General features: G+C 39.1%; 1 protein-coding gene across 7 annotated transcripts in view; it reads right to left on the reverse strand.

Annotated features, from left to right (window-relative positions):
- Nucleotides 1-18463, reverse strand: part of LOC135965095 (arf-GAP with GTPase, ANK repeat and PH domain-containing protein 5-like) — an 80651-nt gene that overhangs the window by 51822 nt on the left and 10366 nt on the right. For 2 of the 7 annotated variants that reach the window (XM_074001649.1, XM_065520769.2), the window contains exons 2-4: nt 7567-7790; nt 5150-5229; nt 73-215 (exon numbers count right to left, since the gene is read on the reverse strand). In XM_074001649.1, the coding sequence (XP_073857750.1) occupies nt 73-108 (36 nt within the window). In that variant the 5' untranslated portion in view covers nt 109-215; nt 5150-5229; nt 7567-7790. Of the gene's footprint in view, nt 1-72; nt 216-1146; nt 1332-5149; nt 5230-6482; nt 6666-7566; nt 7791-18463 lie in introns of those variants that run through there. The other 5 variants (XM_074001650.1, XM_074001648.1, XM_074001647.1 and 2 more) reach the window with 4 other exon arrangements.

Consider the following 18463-nt stretch of genomic DNA (forward strand, 5'->3'; position numbering starts at 1 on the left):
CTGTTCTTTTTCTAGCCTTTTTAGCTTTGAAATATATGGCCCAGGAAGAAAAAGTTTACAGTCACTTTTTACCTGTCTGCCAGGACATAAGGGTGAGAAGTTTGCCATGTGAGAGGCCTAAACTTCACAACTGTAATAAAACGGCCCAGATTGTGGATTTCTTGGTTTTGTTATTCTCCATGCACCATTCCAGAAAGGTAGAACAGCTTGGCACCCTAAACATTAAAGGAAAATTAAAAATTAAATTTCAATTAAGTTCTTGTCAAAACTGCAACAAAATAAAAGCTCTAAACAAGAAGCAATCCTAAGAAGGGAGACTTCCAGCAAAGCCACTGTCCTGAGGCTTCCAGAGCCTTGCTGGCTTCTTTCAGGACTTATTAGAACCCCACAGAGGCAGACTGCTCTGCAGCCGAGCAGGGGCATCCATCTAAGTATGGTGAGGAGAGGGAGGTGAGGCCTCTGAGCACAGACACGGTTCTGTGGCCGATGGACCAGAGCAGTATGGAAAGGAAGGGGCAGTGCCTGGTCCTGTAACTGGGAGAAACTTCTGATGTATTCTATTAAGTACTAACCCCAAAACAGCCAAACACTGCCTGGTGCAGCAGGTACAGGGACAAATGAGATACACCAAGAGGCCCAGAATAAGCGCTCTCCTGAGGGAAACCTTCCAGAGACTGTGAACACAAACACAATGGGGATTCAGGAGGTCAGGGACTGCGAACACATACACAATGGGAATTTAGGAGGCAAATCCTAGAGAGACATTAAGTAATGTCTCTTCAGTTTTTTGTTTGTTTCTTTGTTTTTTGAGATAGAGTCTCACTCTGTCACCCAAGCTGCAGTGCAGTGGCACAATCTCAGCTCATTGCACCCTCTGCCTTCCAGGTTCGAGTAATTCTCACATCTCAGCCTCCAGAGTAGCTGGGATTACAGGCATGCACCACCACACCTGACTAATTTTTGCATTTTTAGTAGAGACGGGGTTTGGCCATATTGCCCTGAGCTCTAAACTCCTGGCCTCAAGTGATCAGCCCGACTCTGCTTCCCAAAGTGCTGGGATTACAGGGAGGAGCCACTGTGCCTGCCTCTTCAGTCTGTCTTAAAAGGATTATACTATCAGTATCTAACAATTATTTCTCTTCCTACCGGGAAAACTTCTGTCCAGAACGTGTGTTTTAATCGCTTGTCTTCTTCAGTTGCTTATTATGCTTGAAGGAGTCGAGGTGGGTGAGAACTCCCATACTTTTAGGAAACCCATGTACTTGACAGATGTTTAGAAACTCAAAGGTTTCCATTTGAAACCCAAAGCTGGCATCTATAAGCATCAGTACCTACAAGCAGAACACATTATTTCTCAAAGAAACTACCAAAACAGACCACCTACACTAGGGGTTGGCAACTGGCCCACGTGCCAAATCCACCCATCACCTGTGTTTGTAACTAAAGTTTTACTGGAACACAGCCACATTAATTCATTTACATATTGTCTATGGCTGCCTGGGCACTACAACTGCAGAGCTAAGTAGCTGTAAAAGACATGATCCACAAAGCCGAAAATATTTAGTATCTGGCCCTTGACAGAGAAGTCCCACTGCAGACTAAATCAAATGACTACACAGACATCACCCAGAGAAACCACCACCCTCTGACTTGCTCTAAAAGGCAACCATAAGACAATGCCCACTAGGATATAAACTTTCATTTTAAGAATTCTAATGCATGAGAAGTAACTCAGAAAAGGCTGGGTCTCACCTGGCCCTTACGTAAGAAATCCTAATTGAAAGAAATGAAGTTTTCTGTAAGGTATTTTTAAGCCAAATAACAGGTCTCTGACATCCAAAGAATGGGAAGAAAGTGATAATCAATGAAATATATTAAATAGGTACAGAAAATCAACCTCTTCTTTCAATCACTTCATAGAAAAAAAAAAAATCTGTTTTTTGCCGGGAAGTATGCAGTGGAAACCTCTTATCTTACATGTTAATTTCTATAACTCAATTGCTCAGAATTTTTTTTTTTTTTTTTTTTTTTTTTTTTGAGACGGAGTCTTGCTCTGTAGCCTAGGCTGGAGGCAGTGGCGCGATCTCAGCTCACTGCAAGCTCCAACTCCTGGGTTCATGCCATTCTCCTGCCTCAGCCTCCCGAGTAGCTAGGACTATAGGTGCCCGCCACCACACCCGGCTAATTTTTTTTTGCATTTTTAGTAGAGACGGGGTTTCACCGTGTTAGCCAAGATGGTCTCGATCTCCTGACCTCATGATCCGCCCGCCTCCGCCTCCCAAAGTGCTGGGATTACAGGCGTGAGCCACCGCGCCCGGCATAGAAATTTTTTTAAATAGCTACCAGTTTAGAATTAAGTCAAAAAACAGTAAGATTATGATGAATGGTAGTCTATAAGAAAATATAAGCAGATAAAGACCAATTTTTTAAATTTAAGACACTTCAAAGATGCAAAATAATTTCAGAATTGATTCCTGGAAACTTCTAGGTTTAATTGTAAAGACATTTCTATTCCTATATTTCCATAGATAACTAAAAATAACACAAAATGGAAACAGAAATGCCCACCTTTGATTAAACTAGGAAACATTCAAAATCCAAAACCACAGAATATATGAAGTTGGGCTTGCAGGAAGCACAGCTGCCACTGCAGACCGAGGCAGCAAGCAGAGCTCTCCAGCAACACTGGACCAGCTCAAAGAACAGGTGGAAAATCCTCACACCACATCTGATGCCACAGAGTGCCAAGGGGTAAGCAGTTGGTTGTAGGGTCAGGAAGAACAGGGACCAAACAGTCCCTCAGCTGCCAATCTTTGTCATCTAAACCAGTGTTACTCCCCTAATCCACACACTCACGTACACACCCAAATCCATGTATTGTGTGCGTCTCTGCCATACTCAGGAGGCTCTGACGACCCAGAGCAGAGCAATCAACATAAGTTAGGCTAAATAAATTATGGTGCATCCATAGAATGGAATATTATATTAAAAAGGAGGAGGCAGAGCTACAGTACTTACTGATTATATACCTCCAAGATATATTACATGAAAAAAGCAAAGCATAGAAGAGTGTGTAAAATAAGCTACCATTTGTGTTTTTAAAGGGTGGCATGTGTGTTTATATGTATCTGGAAGGATACTGCTCTGCAGGGCCCTGAGAGACCAGCGGTTAGAGCAAGGAAAGAGAAAACGCGCATTGTGTGTACCCTGCATTAGTCAGAGTGCTTTACCAAATGTGTGCGCTCCTTTTGAAAATCTTAAAAAGATTCACATAGGCATCTCTCTCAGTGATGGCTAAGAGGCTGGGAAGGGGAGCAGGGAGGGAGGGACAAAGAGGGAAAGGTTAACAGGTACAAAAATACAGTTAGAGTAAATTCCAGTGTCCAACAGCACAATAGGGTGACTATAATTTATTATATAATTCGGAATGACTAAAAGAATGAAACTGAAATGTTCCTAAAACAAAGAAATGATAAATGTTTGAAGTGATGGATATCCTAATTACCCTGATTTGATCATCACACACTGTATGCTTCTATCAAAATACCACATGTACCCCATAAATATTATATATCCATAATAATGAAAAACAAAAAAGTAAAGGCATATCTCTTAATATGTATGTCTTTAAAATTAGAAACTTGCTTCATTTTAAATAAAAGAGAAACAAATGACCTCTATGAACTATTTCAAGTACACATGATTTATACACAACTTTATGTTAATAATAACACTTATTTTTACTAATAGTAGCATTACGGGTTCAAAATTCGAATGTTATTTAGTTTTCTGACATTACAATGGCACAACTTTAAAATCTGTATTACTTTTCACTTTATATTTTAGGGTTCTTCCTGGGCCAAAGGATAAAATCTGTAGCTCTAGAAAAAAACTAAATAAAAGGCTGGGCGCAGTGGCTCAAGCCTGTAATCCCAGCGTGTTGGGAGGTTAAGGCGGGTGGATCACCTGAGGTCAGGAGTTCAAGACCAGCCTGGCCAACATGGTGAAACCCTGTCTGCAATTAAAACAAAACAAAACAAAAAATACATAAAAATGAAAAAAAACAAGGTATCTGTCACCCCACACTTCCTAATCAATATGGCGTATTTTTTTGCTAATTCTTTCTTTTTTTTGACGGAGTTTTGCTCTTGTTGCCCAGGCTGGAGTGCAATGGCACGATCTCAGCTCACCACAATCTCTGCCTCTCAGGTTCAAGCAATTCTCCTGCCTCAGCCTCCTAAGTAGCTGGGATTACATGCATGTGCCACCTCACCTGGCTAATTTTGTATTTTTAGTAGAGACAGGGTTTCACCATGTTGGTCAGGGTGGTCTCGAACTCCCGACCTCAGGTGATCTGCCCACTTCAGCCTCCCAAAGTGCTGGGATTACAGTTGTGGGCCACTGCACCCGGACTTTTTTTTTTTTTTTTTTTTTTTTTTTGCCAATTTGTGTTTTATTTTTGCTAAATTAAAAAATAGTTAATAAAATATCAGAAATAGTGAACATTATCATTTCTATAAATGCAAGAGCATGTATGTTTTTCACACACTGAGTACTATCCAGATTTTCTACTGAAAAACTCTGACCACTTCTTCAAGCAATTCATGTACTTACTTTAGCGTTATCATTAAGGATGAAGGTTCTAGAACCATCAGGAACAAAGGGTCCATCTTCACACAAGTTACTTAACTGCTGGGAGGCTCTATTTCATCTTATGTAAACTATAGATAATACCTACTCACCTGAAGGGTATATCAAGGGTTTATGTAAGCTAAATTTGTAGAAAGCAGTTAGCACAGTGCCAGGAAGGGTCTAAGAAGAAATGGTACTTACTATGATATATTTGTACGTATATATGCATGCATGTTAATATGCTGTTATTAGCTGTGTTCATTAAAGATTTTCTCTATCCTGTGATTTGCTTTTAGATTTTGGAATACATTTCATTGTGCACATTCCATTTGTATTACTAATATAACAACATTTATTACTATTATTATCATCATCAATTCAGTCACATCTACTATATCCCTGAAGATGACCATAATTCCTTTAATAATCATAAAACTCTCTTCCCTTCACGGGGTAAATAACCTATCACAACACTGTAAGTCTCCATCAGCACCCCAGGCTGCCCCTGCTGACTTACCAGATCTGCTGCTTTAGCCAGATCAATCATCATGTTAATATCACACCCACATTCAATAATGGCGAGTCTGTGCTTTTTACCTGTAAGTGAAATGATGAAAATTTTACTTTAAAAAGACCCTGAAAAAACTCTAAGCTTCAACTCTAACTTTCATTTTTAACTGCATCCAGTAAAACACCATATACATTTACAGGAGTGTACCAGAAGTTCATTTTTATAGGCAAAAACTGGTAAAATAAAATAAATTCCATCCTGTTTTTCTTGCTGTATTCTAAATTTAAATAATATCAAAAGTCTACCCAGATGAATAAAAGTGCTTGAACAGGGAAAATTCTGACTGCACAGGCTCCATGATAACCATGATCCTGCTGTTCAGTTCCAGGTGTCTTCACCTCTATCAAAACTTCCCACATTCCCACTATTGCTAAAAACTTCCTCAAACATAATATAACAGAATATTCAAAATGATAATTATGTCTAAATTAAGGTAAAAAGAAAACGGTCAAGAAAATATGAACTGGGCACAGTGGCTCACGCCTGTAGTCCCAGCACCTTGGGAGGCCAAGGCAGACGAATCCCTTGAGCCCAGGAATTTTGAGACCACCCTGTGCCACATGGGAAAACCCCATCTCTACAAAAAGAAAAAAAAAACAAAAATTAGCCAGGCGTGGTGGCATACACTACTCAGGAGGCTAAAGTAGGAGGATTGCTTGATACTAGGAAGTTGAGGCTGCAATGAGCTGTAATCACACCACTGTACTCCAGCCTGTGCTACAGAGTAAGACTCTGTCTCGAAAAAAGGAAAAGAAAATATGGTTGCGCCAAAGATAAAGAAAAGCCTCAATCCAACTATATTACTGCAATCACAAGAGATTTCAGAGTGCGCATTGCCATTCTACCACTGGAAGTTTGTTTCATCTTCCCTCAAACTTGGAAACGTCACCATCTCCCAAAGCTGACAAATTCTCATAGGGAAAAGAGAAAAGGCGCACTTCCACCAGCATGTGGCTTCATAAGGGCAAGCATGTGCACCTGGCACATAGGAGGTACGTGCTCTCTGTTAAATGATGTGTTCACAGTGACCAGGCCTGCTAGGCCCTTCCAAGGAACATGCTTGGCAAAGCCATAGAGCAGTCAGGATAAGATACGTATCACATCCTTATCTCTGGGAACTTACCCTTTTCTGAAGTTATAACTAACTTAGTAAAAGTATAAGAGAGGTAACACGATATAAAATATTTAACATGTTCCACTCAAGAAAACAACAAACACACGCATGTCCGTCAGATGACAACAACCACACCAACTCTGTGTCTGCGGCAGCATCTCCTACCTGACGCGACCATCACAGGGCCTGTGATCTCGGTCAACTTCTGCCGGGCGAAGTTCCGAATGAGGCATTATATCAAAGTGCTCTTTCCAACTTTGGAGGCCCCGTCACCACTGCCACTATTGGTGGGGGCTCTAGTGGAGTTTGATCAACCACTGGAATATGATGCTTTTTTGTCTTCAAATCCTGACTCGTAGTCATTAAAAAAAAAGTAAACTCATTTTCAAAATAGAGTGAAAGGCATCACCCTTATAAGTAGACTTTTTTTAGTAGACTTATAGATATGAGTATTTTAGTATATTTCATAGAGAGTACAAAACAATATGTAAATATAATTAACCTGTCAATTATTAACTTAACTACTGGCCCCCATCCAAATAATTGCTGTTCAATAAAGATGTAACAAGATGACTTCAATAGTATAGAGAGTTGAAAATTAAACACTCCTTAAACCTGACTGCTTTATGAGTGATTTTAATAGTTTTTTTTAAAAACCAAAAGGTAAATACCGAGGCAGTGCATCAAAACAGATAAGAGCAGAGGCTCTGGAGTTAAATTTGGCTCTCCTACTTACTAGTTATATATGATTGGAGGTAACTCGTTTTCTTGACCTCAGTTTTCCTGTCTATAAAATGAGAGCAAGAATGATTCCTACTCTGGTAAGGCTGCTGGAAGGATTTAGTTGAATAATGTTTAAAGTACACTGCTAAGAATATCACAAGGACTCACTAAATAAAGCTATGTTAGTATTAAATATTGTAACTTTTGTATTTCATATTACAACTTTGTAAAACATATCTGGGTGGGGGAAAGCACACTTATCACCATAGAAACAGTTTAAAGTTTAGGAAAAAACAAATTCTATAAATTCTTGTATCTTGGGCAAGAAACACCAACCAGTGTGCAGATGCTGGAGGCAAGGCAGCTTCTATGGGAAGTCTTCTCAGTTTTAGTGAAAGCCACACAGCATGCATCTGCATGTCCTTTGGAGTGGGACTAAACTCGTAAATCCAAATGTCACCTGTGAGAGGCTCCTAGTATTTAAAAAGAATCAATGGAAGAAGCATCAGACTGTAGCTAACCATACCTGTGAAAGGATCGAGCCATCCGCACAGCAGACTGAACTGCAAAGGCTTTGGGATTTCTCTTCCGGGCATCTTCTTCGTCTCCTAGCTGGAGATCCTGCAGATGCCGCTTCTTTTTCTTTTCAGCTTTGGGCCCACTGTTTTTCTTTCTGTAAAATTTCTTTCTGTGTTTCTTCTAGTCTTTAGTCTCCATAGTGGCTATTTACCAATAACAAGTAACTCTAACCTACAAGGAAGAAGGTTGGGGTAAGAAGGTGGGAGAAGCATTTTACAATCCAGGCAATACCCAAGGAAAAACAGAAAATTTCATATATTTCATTATGAAGAGATGACATATATGTTGATTCTTTAAGATTTTCTGCATAGACAATCATGTCATCTGTGAGCAAAGGCAGTTTTATTTGTTCCTTTCTCATCTCTATTGTTTCTTTCTTACCTTTTATTTTCTTTTCTTATCACATTTGCTAGAACTTCCAGTATGATACTAAATAGGCGTGGTAAGGGTGACACTCTTTCCTTGTTTTAAATCTTAGAGGAAAGGCATCTAGCTTCTCACCATGAAGTACGATGTTAGCTGCAGGGTGGTGGTTGTAGCTATTCTTTATCAAGTTAAGGAAATTCCCCTCTATTCCAAGTTTGCTGACAGTTTTCATCATGAGTGGGTGCTGGATATCACATACTTTTTATTTATTGATATGACCACATGATTTTTCTTCTTCGATATGATGGATTACATTTATTGATTTTCAAATGTTGAACTAGCTTCACATACCTGGAATAAATCTCTCTTGTTGTGATTTATAATTCTTTTTATACAATAGTTCATTCAATTTGCATACACACACACACACATATATATATATATATTTTTTTTTTTTTTGAGATGGAGTCTTGCCTTGTCACCCAGGCTAGAGTACAGTGGTGTGATCTTGGTTCACTACAACCTCCGCCTCTCGGGTTCAAATGATTCTCCTGCCTCAGCCTCTCAAGTAGCTGAGATTATAGGCACCCGCCACTGTGCTGGGCTAATTTCTGTATTTTTAGTAGAGATGGGGTTTCACCATCTTGGCCAGGCTGGTCTTGAACTCCTGACCTCAGGTGATCCACCTGCCTCGGCCTCCCAGAGTGCTGGGATTACAGGCATGAGCCACCATACCCAGCTATCAATTTGCCAATATTTTGTTGAGAATTTTGCTTCTCTGTTTAAAAGAGATATTAGTCTATGCTTATCTTTTGTTGTAATTTTTTTATCTGCTTTCGGTATTAGAGTTATGCTAGCCTTACAGAATGAGTTAGGGAATATTCCTTCTACTTTTATTTTCTGAAAGAGATTGCAGAAAGTTGGTGCCATCTCGGCCAGGCGTGGTGGTTCACACCTGTAATCCCAGCACTTCGGGAGGCCGAGGTGGGCGGATCACGAGGTCAGGAGATCGAGACCATCCTGGTTAACACAGTGAAACCCCGTCTCTACTAAAAATTACAAAAAAATTAGCCAGGCGTGGTGGCAGGCACCTGTCTTTCCAGCTACTCGGGAGGCTGAGGCAGGGGAATGGCGTGAACCCGGGAAGTGGAGCTTGCAGTGAGCGGAGATTGCACCACTGCACTCCAGCCTGGGTGATTGATAGAGTGAGACTCCATCTCAAAAAATAAAAATAAAAAAAAGTTGGTGCCATCTCTTCCTTAAATGGTGAAATTCACCAGTGAAACCATCTGGCGCAAGTGCCTTCTGTTTTGGAAGATTATCGGTTTTTGATTTATTTATTTTTTTTTTTTCTTTTTTTCTTTTTGAGACGGAGTCTCGCTCTGTCGCCCAGGCTGGAGTGCAGTGGCGCGATCTCGGCTCACTGCAAGCTCCGCCTCCCGGGTTCACGCCATTCTCCTGCCTCAGCCTCCCGAGTAGCTGGGACTACAGGCGCCCACAACCGCGCCCGGCTAATTTTTTGTATTTTTAGTAGAGACGGAGTTTCACTGTGGTCTCGATCTCCTGACCTTGTGATCCGCCCGCCTCGGCCTCCCAAAGTGCTGGGATTACAGGCGTGAGCCACCGCGCCCGGCCTTGATTTATTTAATAGGTACAGGTTTATTTAGATTACCTCCTTCTGTTTCTGTTCTCCTAACAGAACCCTGTGAAACCTGAAGAAATTACAGCACAAGGTACCTGTAAGGCACATGAGGTAACTGTGAGGTGCAGGGAAGGTGGACGACTAGGCAGCCAATGCAAGGGCAAGGGTAGGAAAATGCTTTTAAAAATAACATAAGATGATACAGAAACTTCACTATGGAGGACAGAAGATCAAGTTGCCAGTCCATTTGAGGAGGACTCCACTTTAAGAACCCTCCCTCATCCTATGCAGCCAGACAACTAAACCTTCCACTGCCAGAAATAAACGGAAGGTTTATCTTTCAGATAAATTAAACCACAGTAGCCCTGAGCCCAGGGACACTGGGCACACAGACACACATGTGGATAGGCTACAGTATCCTCCCCAAACAGCATTTTAAAGTGAGTTCTACATATACCAACAGGCACAATTATCAACCCTCTGCTTCCATTCAGCTTCCATAACAGTTGCAGTCAAATATGTAGCCCTTAGCAGAAAACTAAGTTATTTTCATGAGAAGAAAGCTGACCAGCTCAGCAAAAAGACTCACGAAAACCTAAAAGAAATACACAAATTCCTAGATACACACAACCTACCAAGATTGAACCATAAAGAACTTCAAAACCTGAACCGACCAGTAACAAATAATGGGATCAAAGCCTTAATAAAAAGTACCAACAGGCCGGGCGCGGTGGCTCAAGCCTGTAATCCCAGCACTTTGGGAGGCCGAGACGGGCGGATCATGAGGTCAGGAGATCGAGACCATCCTGGCTAACACGGCGAAACCCCGTCTCTACTAAAAACACAAAAAATTAGCCGGGCGTGGTGGCGGCGCCTGTAGTCCCAGCTACTCGGGAGGCTGAGGCAGGAGAATGGCGGGAACCCGGGAGGCGGAGCTTGCAGTGAGCTGAGATCCGGCCACTGCACTCCAGCCTGGGCGACAGAGCGAGACTCCGCCTCAAAATAAAATAAAATAAAATAAAAAGTACCAACAAAGAAAATCCTGAAAGCAACAGCTTCATTGCTGTATTTTACCAAATATTTAGAGAAGAACTAATACCAATCCTACTCAAACTATTCCAAAAATAGAGGAGGAAGGAATATTTCAATGGCTGATACTTAAACCAAAGACACATTAAAAAAGAAAACTACAGGCCAATATCCCTAAGGAAAATTTCAGGCAAAAATCCTCAAGAAAATTTATAAGCAAAACAAATTCCACAACATATTAAAAAAGTATTCATAATGACCAAGTGGAATTTATCCCAGGAATGGAAGGATGGTTCAACATATGCAAATCAATGTGATCATATCAACAGAATGAAGGACAAAAATTATATAATCATGTCAATTGATGCTGTAAAAGCATTTGATAAAATTCAACATTTTATTGTAAAAATGCTTAAAAAACAGGGTATAGAAGAAACACACCTCAACACAATAAAACTCATATAAGACACACCCATAAGTAGTATCTTACTGAATGGGGAAAAAAAAAACTGAAAGCCTTTCCTCTAAGATCTAGAACAAGAGATGCCCACCTTCACCACTATTAATTCAGTATTAATTGAGCTTTTTCTGGAAGTACTGGAAGTCGTAGCTAGAGCAATCAGACAAAAGAAGGAAATAAAACACATCCAAATTGGAAAGAAATCAAATTATAATTATTTGCAGACAATCTCTTATAATTGGAAACACCTCAAGACTCCAAAAAACTATTAAAACTGGTAAATTCAAGAAAGTTGCAGGATACATAATCAACATTAAAAAAATCTGTAGCGTTTTTATATGTGAACATCAAACGTTTTGAAAAAAACTAAGAAAGCAATCCCATTTACAATAGCTACAAATAAAATGAGGAATAAACTTAACCAAAGAAATGAATGATTGCTACAATGAAAACTATAAAACACTGATGTAAGAAATTGAAGAGGGCACCAAAAATGGAAAGAATTCCAGCTTCATGGACTGGAGGAATCAATATTGTTGAAATGTTAATATAACTCAAAGAAAGCTACAGGTTAAATGCAACCCCTATCAAAATATCAATGACATTCTTCACAAAAATAGAAAGAATAGTTCTAAAATCTATATGGAACCACAAAAGGTCCAAAATAACCAAAGCTATCCTGAGCATAAAGAACTAAACTGGAAGGATCAGATTACCTGACTTCAAATTATACCATAGACCTATAGTAACCCAAACAACATGCTACTGGCATAAAAACAGACAAAAAGACCAATGAAACACAATAGAGAACTGGAAGAAATCCATCCATCTACAGTGAGCTCATTTTCAATAAAGGTGCCAAGAACATACACTGGAGAAAGGATAATCTCTTTTATAAATAGTGCTGCAAAAATAGGATATCCATATGCAGAGGAATGAAACAAGACTTCTATCTCTCATCATATATAAAAACCAAACCAAAACAGATTAAAGACTTAAATCTAAGGCCTAAGACTTAAATCTAAGCTATTATAAACTATGAAACTGCTACAAGAAAACATTGGGGAAGTTCTCCAGGACATTAAACTGGGAAAAGATTTCTTAACCAATACCCCACAAGCACGGACAACCAAAGCAAAAGTGGACAAATGGGATCCCATTAAGTTAAAAAGCCTCTGCACACCAGAAGAGACAATCAACAAAGAGAAAATCCACAAAATGGGGAAACATATTTGCAAACTATCCATTTGATAAGGGATTAATAACCAGAATATATAAAAAGCTCAAACAACTGTATAGAGAAAAATGTAATAATCCGATTTTAAAATGGGCAAAAGATCTTAATAGACGTTTCTCAAAAGAAAAAATACGAAAGGCTAACAGACTTAGGAAAAGGTGATCAACATCACTGATTATCAGAGAAATGCAAATCAGAACTATGAGGAGATATCTCGCCCCAGTTAAAACGGCTTTTATTCAAAAGACAGGCAATAGCAAATGCTGGTGAGGATACAGAAAAAAGCGAACCCTTGCATACTGTTGGTGGGAATGTAAATTAGTCCAACCACTATGGAGAACAATTTGGAGGTTCCTCAAAAAACTAAAAATAGAGCTACCAAAGGATCCAGCAATCTCACTGTTAGATATATACATGAAAAAGAAAATCAATATATCGAAGACATAGCTGCACTCCTATGTTTACTGCATTACTATTTGCAATATCCAAGAGGTGGAAGCAACCTAAGTGTCCACCAACAGATGAATGAACAAAGAAAATGTGCATATATACAATGGAGTACTATTCAGCCCTAACAAAGAATGAGATTCTGTCATTAGTGACAACACGGAATGGTGCTGGAGGATATTATTTTAAGTGAAGTAAGCCAGTCACAGAAAGATAAACTGTGCACATTCACAGTCATTTTGGGGAGCTAAACATTAAAACAAACTCACAGAGATAGAGTAGAATGCTTGTTACTTGAGGCTGGGAAGTGTAGTCGGTGGGGGGGAAGTGAGGATAGTAAATAGGTACAAAATATAGTTACAATAAATAAGATCTATTAATTGGCAGCATAACGGTAACTATAGTCAGCAATCGCTTTTTGTACATTTTAAAATAACTGCGTATAACTGAATTGTTTATAATACAAAGAAATGATAAATGTTTGAGATTATGGATATCCCATTTACCCTGATGTGATTATTATACATTATATGTTTGTATCAAAATATCTCATGTACCCCATAAATATGTATACCGAGTATGTACCCATAAAAACTAAAAAGACCCATGAATGCTGACATCTGGGGATCCCCTAATACAATAGCGGGTTCTGGCTGATCATCCCACAGGGAAGCCACTCAGCAGCCACACAGTTCCCCATACACACACACACCGCTAGTAACCAGCTTTGTTAGTGTATAAACCTTAAAATATGTGCAGACAGTATCACAAGTCATAAGGGAAATGGAAAGCAAGACCACAATGCGGGACAACTTCGCACCCATTAAAATGGTTATTATAATGCAAACAAACAAAAGATGGAACATAACAAGTGTTGACAAGGATATGGAGAAAATGAAACCCTTGTGCATTACTAATGGTAGTGTAAAGTGCTGGACTGCTCTGGAGAGCAGCATGGTGGTTCCTCAAAAAGTTGAACACAGAATGATGATTATGACCCAGTAATTCCACTTTGAGGTACACAGCCCCAAGAATTAAATGCAGGGACTCAAAAAGATATTTGTATAGCAATGTTCACAGCAGCATTACTCACAGTAGCCGGAAGGTGGAAGCAACACCATGCCCACCGGTAGATCAATAAACAAATGTGACATATGCACGCAATGGAATATAATTCAAATATTATTCATTTTTAAAGGAAGGAGATTCTGATGCATTGGATGAACAATGTGGATGAACAATGAAACCTTGAATACATTATGCTAAGAGAAATAAGCCGAACACAAAAAGACAAATACTATATGATTCCACTTATATGAGGTATCTAAGATAGGCAAAGTCATAGAGGCAGAAAGTAGAATGGTGGTTAACAGGGCCCGGAAGACGACTGGAGTTAGGAATTACTGTTTAACAGGTACAGAGCTTCAAATGAAAAAGTTCTAAAAAGGAATGGTGGGAATCATTGTAAAACATTATGAATATAGTTAAAGCAACTGAACTGTACACTTAAAATAGTTAATATGATACATTTTATGTTACATATATTTTGCCCAATGAAAAAATAAAAATATATAAGCACAGAGCAAATGATCACCAGGCCTTTGAAGAAAGTCTATTAAATAAAATTAAGAAACCAGAACACCAAGTGGCAATGGGGCGAATCGAAGAGGTGGGCAGAGAAAACAGAATGCAAGAGCAAGGTCAAGAGAACACTTTTGACAACTGAAAGTAAGAACATATGAAAATGTCACCAGAAAGATAGAAAATCAAGGTAAATTAGATACCAGAAAATTAAACACAAAATACAAAAAATGAGAGAGGAAGATGACAAAAATTAGAAAATCAACTCAAGAGGTTCAACATCTAACAAGACATCCAGAAGAAACAGGGAAGCTGGAGGGGAAGAAAATTACTATAGAAACAATAGAAAGATATTCCCAAGAATTAACAAGAAAAACAGATATGTACCACTAGAGGTTCATTGAATGAACAAATTTAAAAAAAAAAAAGCCTACCCCATAATTGCAATGGTATATGCTAAGGATATGCAGAATATTTTAAATGCTTCTTAAGCGGGTAAAGCCAGAGTGGGGCAGATTGGGGGAGAGACAGGTCACACACAAACATATTATTTTGAAATATAAAAATACATTTTTTAAAAAATAAAAATTGTTGAAGTTGGCTGCATCTGGGGAGTAAGCAGGAAGTACTGAATCAAGAGCAGTCTGTTTTTTGTGAAGTCTTTTTTTTTTTTTTTTTTTTTTTTGAGACGGAGTCTCACTGTGTCGCCCAGGCTGGAGTGCAGTGGCCGGATCTCAGCTCACTGCAAGCTCTGCCTCCCGGGTTCCCGCCATTCTCCTGCCTCAGCCTCCCGAGTAGCCGGGACTACAGGCGCCCGCCACCTCGCCCGGCTAGTTTTTTGTATTTTTTAGTAGAGACGGGGTTTCACCGTGTTAGCCAGGATGGTCTCGAACTCCTGACCTCGTGATCCGCCCGTCTCGGCCTCCTAAAGTGCTGGGATTACAGGCTTGAGCCACCGCGCCCGGCCTTTGTGAAGTCTTACACTACCATTGGACTTCTAAAACCATGTTTCTTTACATTTTATCCTGGTTCTCTTTCAAAGTAATGTATATGCAATTTGTATTTACATGTAAAAATATGCAGGTGAGAAATGCTAATATAAAATTATTCCAAAGCCTTTTCTAAAGTGTCAAGAAGTGCTAGGATTTACCTAGCAGAAATCACCTGAGGATGAATTCCTTGTCAATTCTGGGAAGTGACTGCCAGAGAGAGGAAAAACAGAGTGGTCACAAAACTGTGATCAAAAAACAGTCTGATCAAAACATACACTAAGAAATTCGTAATTGTTAGATAGAAAAGACAAATGTGCAGATTCCCTGAGACTCCTCACTAAGTTAGTATTTGCAGAAGTAAACCATATTTTAACCGTTCAGTTTCCTTTAGGACCCATTTAGTTTTAAAAACATTCAATATTAATGAAATACCTAAATCTATTAGAAATATTCTTTCAAAACATCAGAAAGTCAAGATAATTTGACTAAGTAGCTAAAAATAAACTCATTTTGTAGAAAGAATGCAAGTAAAATGTTCAATAAGTGAACATTTTACCACAGGTTATTCTGGCAATGCTGTACTTCTTGTAGTTCATGGTAATCTATGTAAGAGTCCTAGTCTTGTCAGGAAAGAGGTATTTTACCTAAATAAAAGAAACAAAAATGTAGTATTCTGTTGTTTTTGACTCCATCTCGAGTTGGATTAAGAAGGCTTATTCTGAAATAGCACAGAAAAACATGTGAATCTTCTGGATCACTATCACTATTACAATTAAGATGCATCTGAAAACAGCATGGGTCAGCTACAGATTATGTCAATTCCCAAGACGCAAAGTTTTACAGACTTCATACACAAAGCTCTCAACTCACAAAGGTGAAAAGATAACTGACTGACTAGGTCAACAAGCAAACCATCTCAACAAGATTAAATGAATGCAAAACAGATGCACTCCAAATGCAAATGTGGTGCGCAGATTATGCTACCTCTGGCCATATGTACTAAAGAAGAGGGAGAGAACTCAAGGCCCCAGAACAAGAGAGAAGTCCAGGCCAGGCTCTGGGCACTAACTAGTCATGTGGACTCTGAACACTCACCTCATCCTTCATGGCCTCAATTTCCACATCTATGAAATAAAGGGTCTGGCCAGGAGACACGTAACAGCATTCTACATGTAACTGGAGAAATTGTGTCTTGGATAGGTGAGGGAGGGTAATTAATGGAATTGCCTCTAGAGGGCGAATAATTAAAAGAATTGCCTCCAGTTTCTCCATGGCTTTCTAAAGAGGGGTCAAGACTTGCTGGATGCCAGATGTCTTCCAGGAATCCCAAAGAGTTGGTCTAGGGAGGCAGTGCTTTACTGTATTATAGCAGAGGAATTAATCACACTAATTGCTTACTCTGTACTTCTGCTTAAAGATACAATATAAACAAACACAATGAGAATTAATTTTAAAGCAATCAAAAGGCCTTCAAATTATTAAAGCTCCTGAAGATTCAAACATTACATCCACATATAGAATTATTACGCTAGGGGCAATTAATGATTTGATTTATAGATATTTCATATAGGTTTGATATGCAACAAGTCTAGGGGTATAAAAATCACTAAAATCTGCCTTCTAATAAGCAGTGATTTTTGCCTTTTTCTTAAAAAAAAAAGTTATATCAAAATAGTAAAAAATGAATATTTTAAAATAAAAAATGGCTGGGCGCAGTGGCTCACACCTGTAATCCCAGCACTTTGGGAGGCCGAGGCAAGTGGATCGTGAGGTCACGAGCTTGAGACCAGTCTGGCCAATATGGTGAAACACCGTCTCTACTAAAAATACAAAAATTAGCCGGGCATGGTGGCTGGCACCTGTAGTCTCAGCTACTTGGGAGGCTGAGGCAAAAGAATCACTTCAACCCAGGAGGCGGAGGTTGCAGTGAGCCGAGATGACACCACTGCACTCCAGCCTGGGCGACAGAGTGAGACTCTGTCTAAAAAAAAACATAAATAAATAAAAATTAAAAATTAAAAATCATCAAGATTTATTATTATTCTGCCTACTGAATTTTAACTTATCCTTCAAGTTCAAAAAAAAAAAAAAAACAATTTCTTTCTCATGCAAACTTTCCCCATATCCCCAATTAAGATGAATTATTGAAGCATCCTGGGTGATTCCTGAAAACGTTCAATCCTTCAATTATTCAGGCCCAGTTTAATGGCACCTGAGAACAATTATATACTGAGACCTGTGCTAAACTGACAAAGGCGACCAAAGATCCTATACAGGGCACACCTGTACCCTCACATCGGCTCCAAAGTCTCCAGAGGGAAACGGACAGGACATGATGAATCAGCTCTCTTTTTACTGTATTATGCTTGGAAAGATTGTTATGGAAACATAGACAGATAAATCAACCTTGCCTGGAAAAGTGGAAAAAGGTTCAAACCAGAGGCAAATTTAGATCAATATGTACCAAGAACTCACTGATTCTTACAGGAGTAGGATATGACCAGACAGACAAGTGAAATGACAACGCCATTCTAGAAATAGAGAAGATAAACAAAAGAACCGAGAAGTGGAAGTTGAAGGCCAGCTCAGGGTGCTTTGTGACCAGGCCTAGTCAGCAGTGGGGAGATTTGTGCTCTATGCTAAGAACATTCTCTGTAATGACAATCCACCCTGTTGCACTAAGAATTTAAGAGCATTTATATGAATATATACATTCAAGGAAAGATAAAGTGAAAAATTTGCTATCAACTCTGTGTAAATTTGGGACAGCTTCAACTGCATTTCTTTGTCTAGAAAGTTTTATTTTATTTAAAAATGTAGTCTACAAACTTGAGCCTCAATTTTTGGCAATAAACTCAAAAATGATACATAAAGCATTACAGAATTCACTTTGTCCTTGCAGGAAAGAAAAAAAGAAGAAAACAAACCTCCATACAAGAGGAGGTCTGAAGGAACTCCCCAAACCTCCATGATTTTGCAGGAGACGAGATAATGGTAATCACCTGCAGCACCTGAACCCATCTAGATTAACTAAATTTACTGAGGCTCCAGAGGAAGGTCTTCAGGACTCAGACCTTACTTATAGATTAG

Source organism: Macaca fascicularis, chromosome 9, assembly GCF_037993035.2.
Source record: "Macaca fascicularis isolate 582-1 chromosome 9, T2T-MFA8v1.1".
In the NCBI taxonomy this organism is placed as follows: Eukaryota; Metazoa; Chordata; class Mammalia; order Primates; family Cercopithecidae; genus Macaca; species Macaca fascicularis.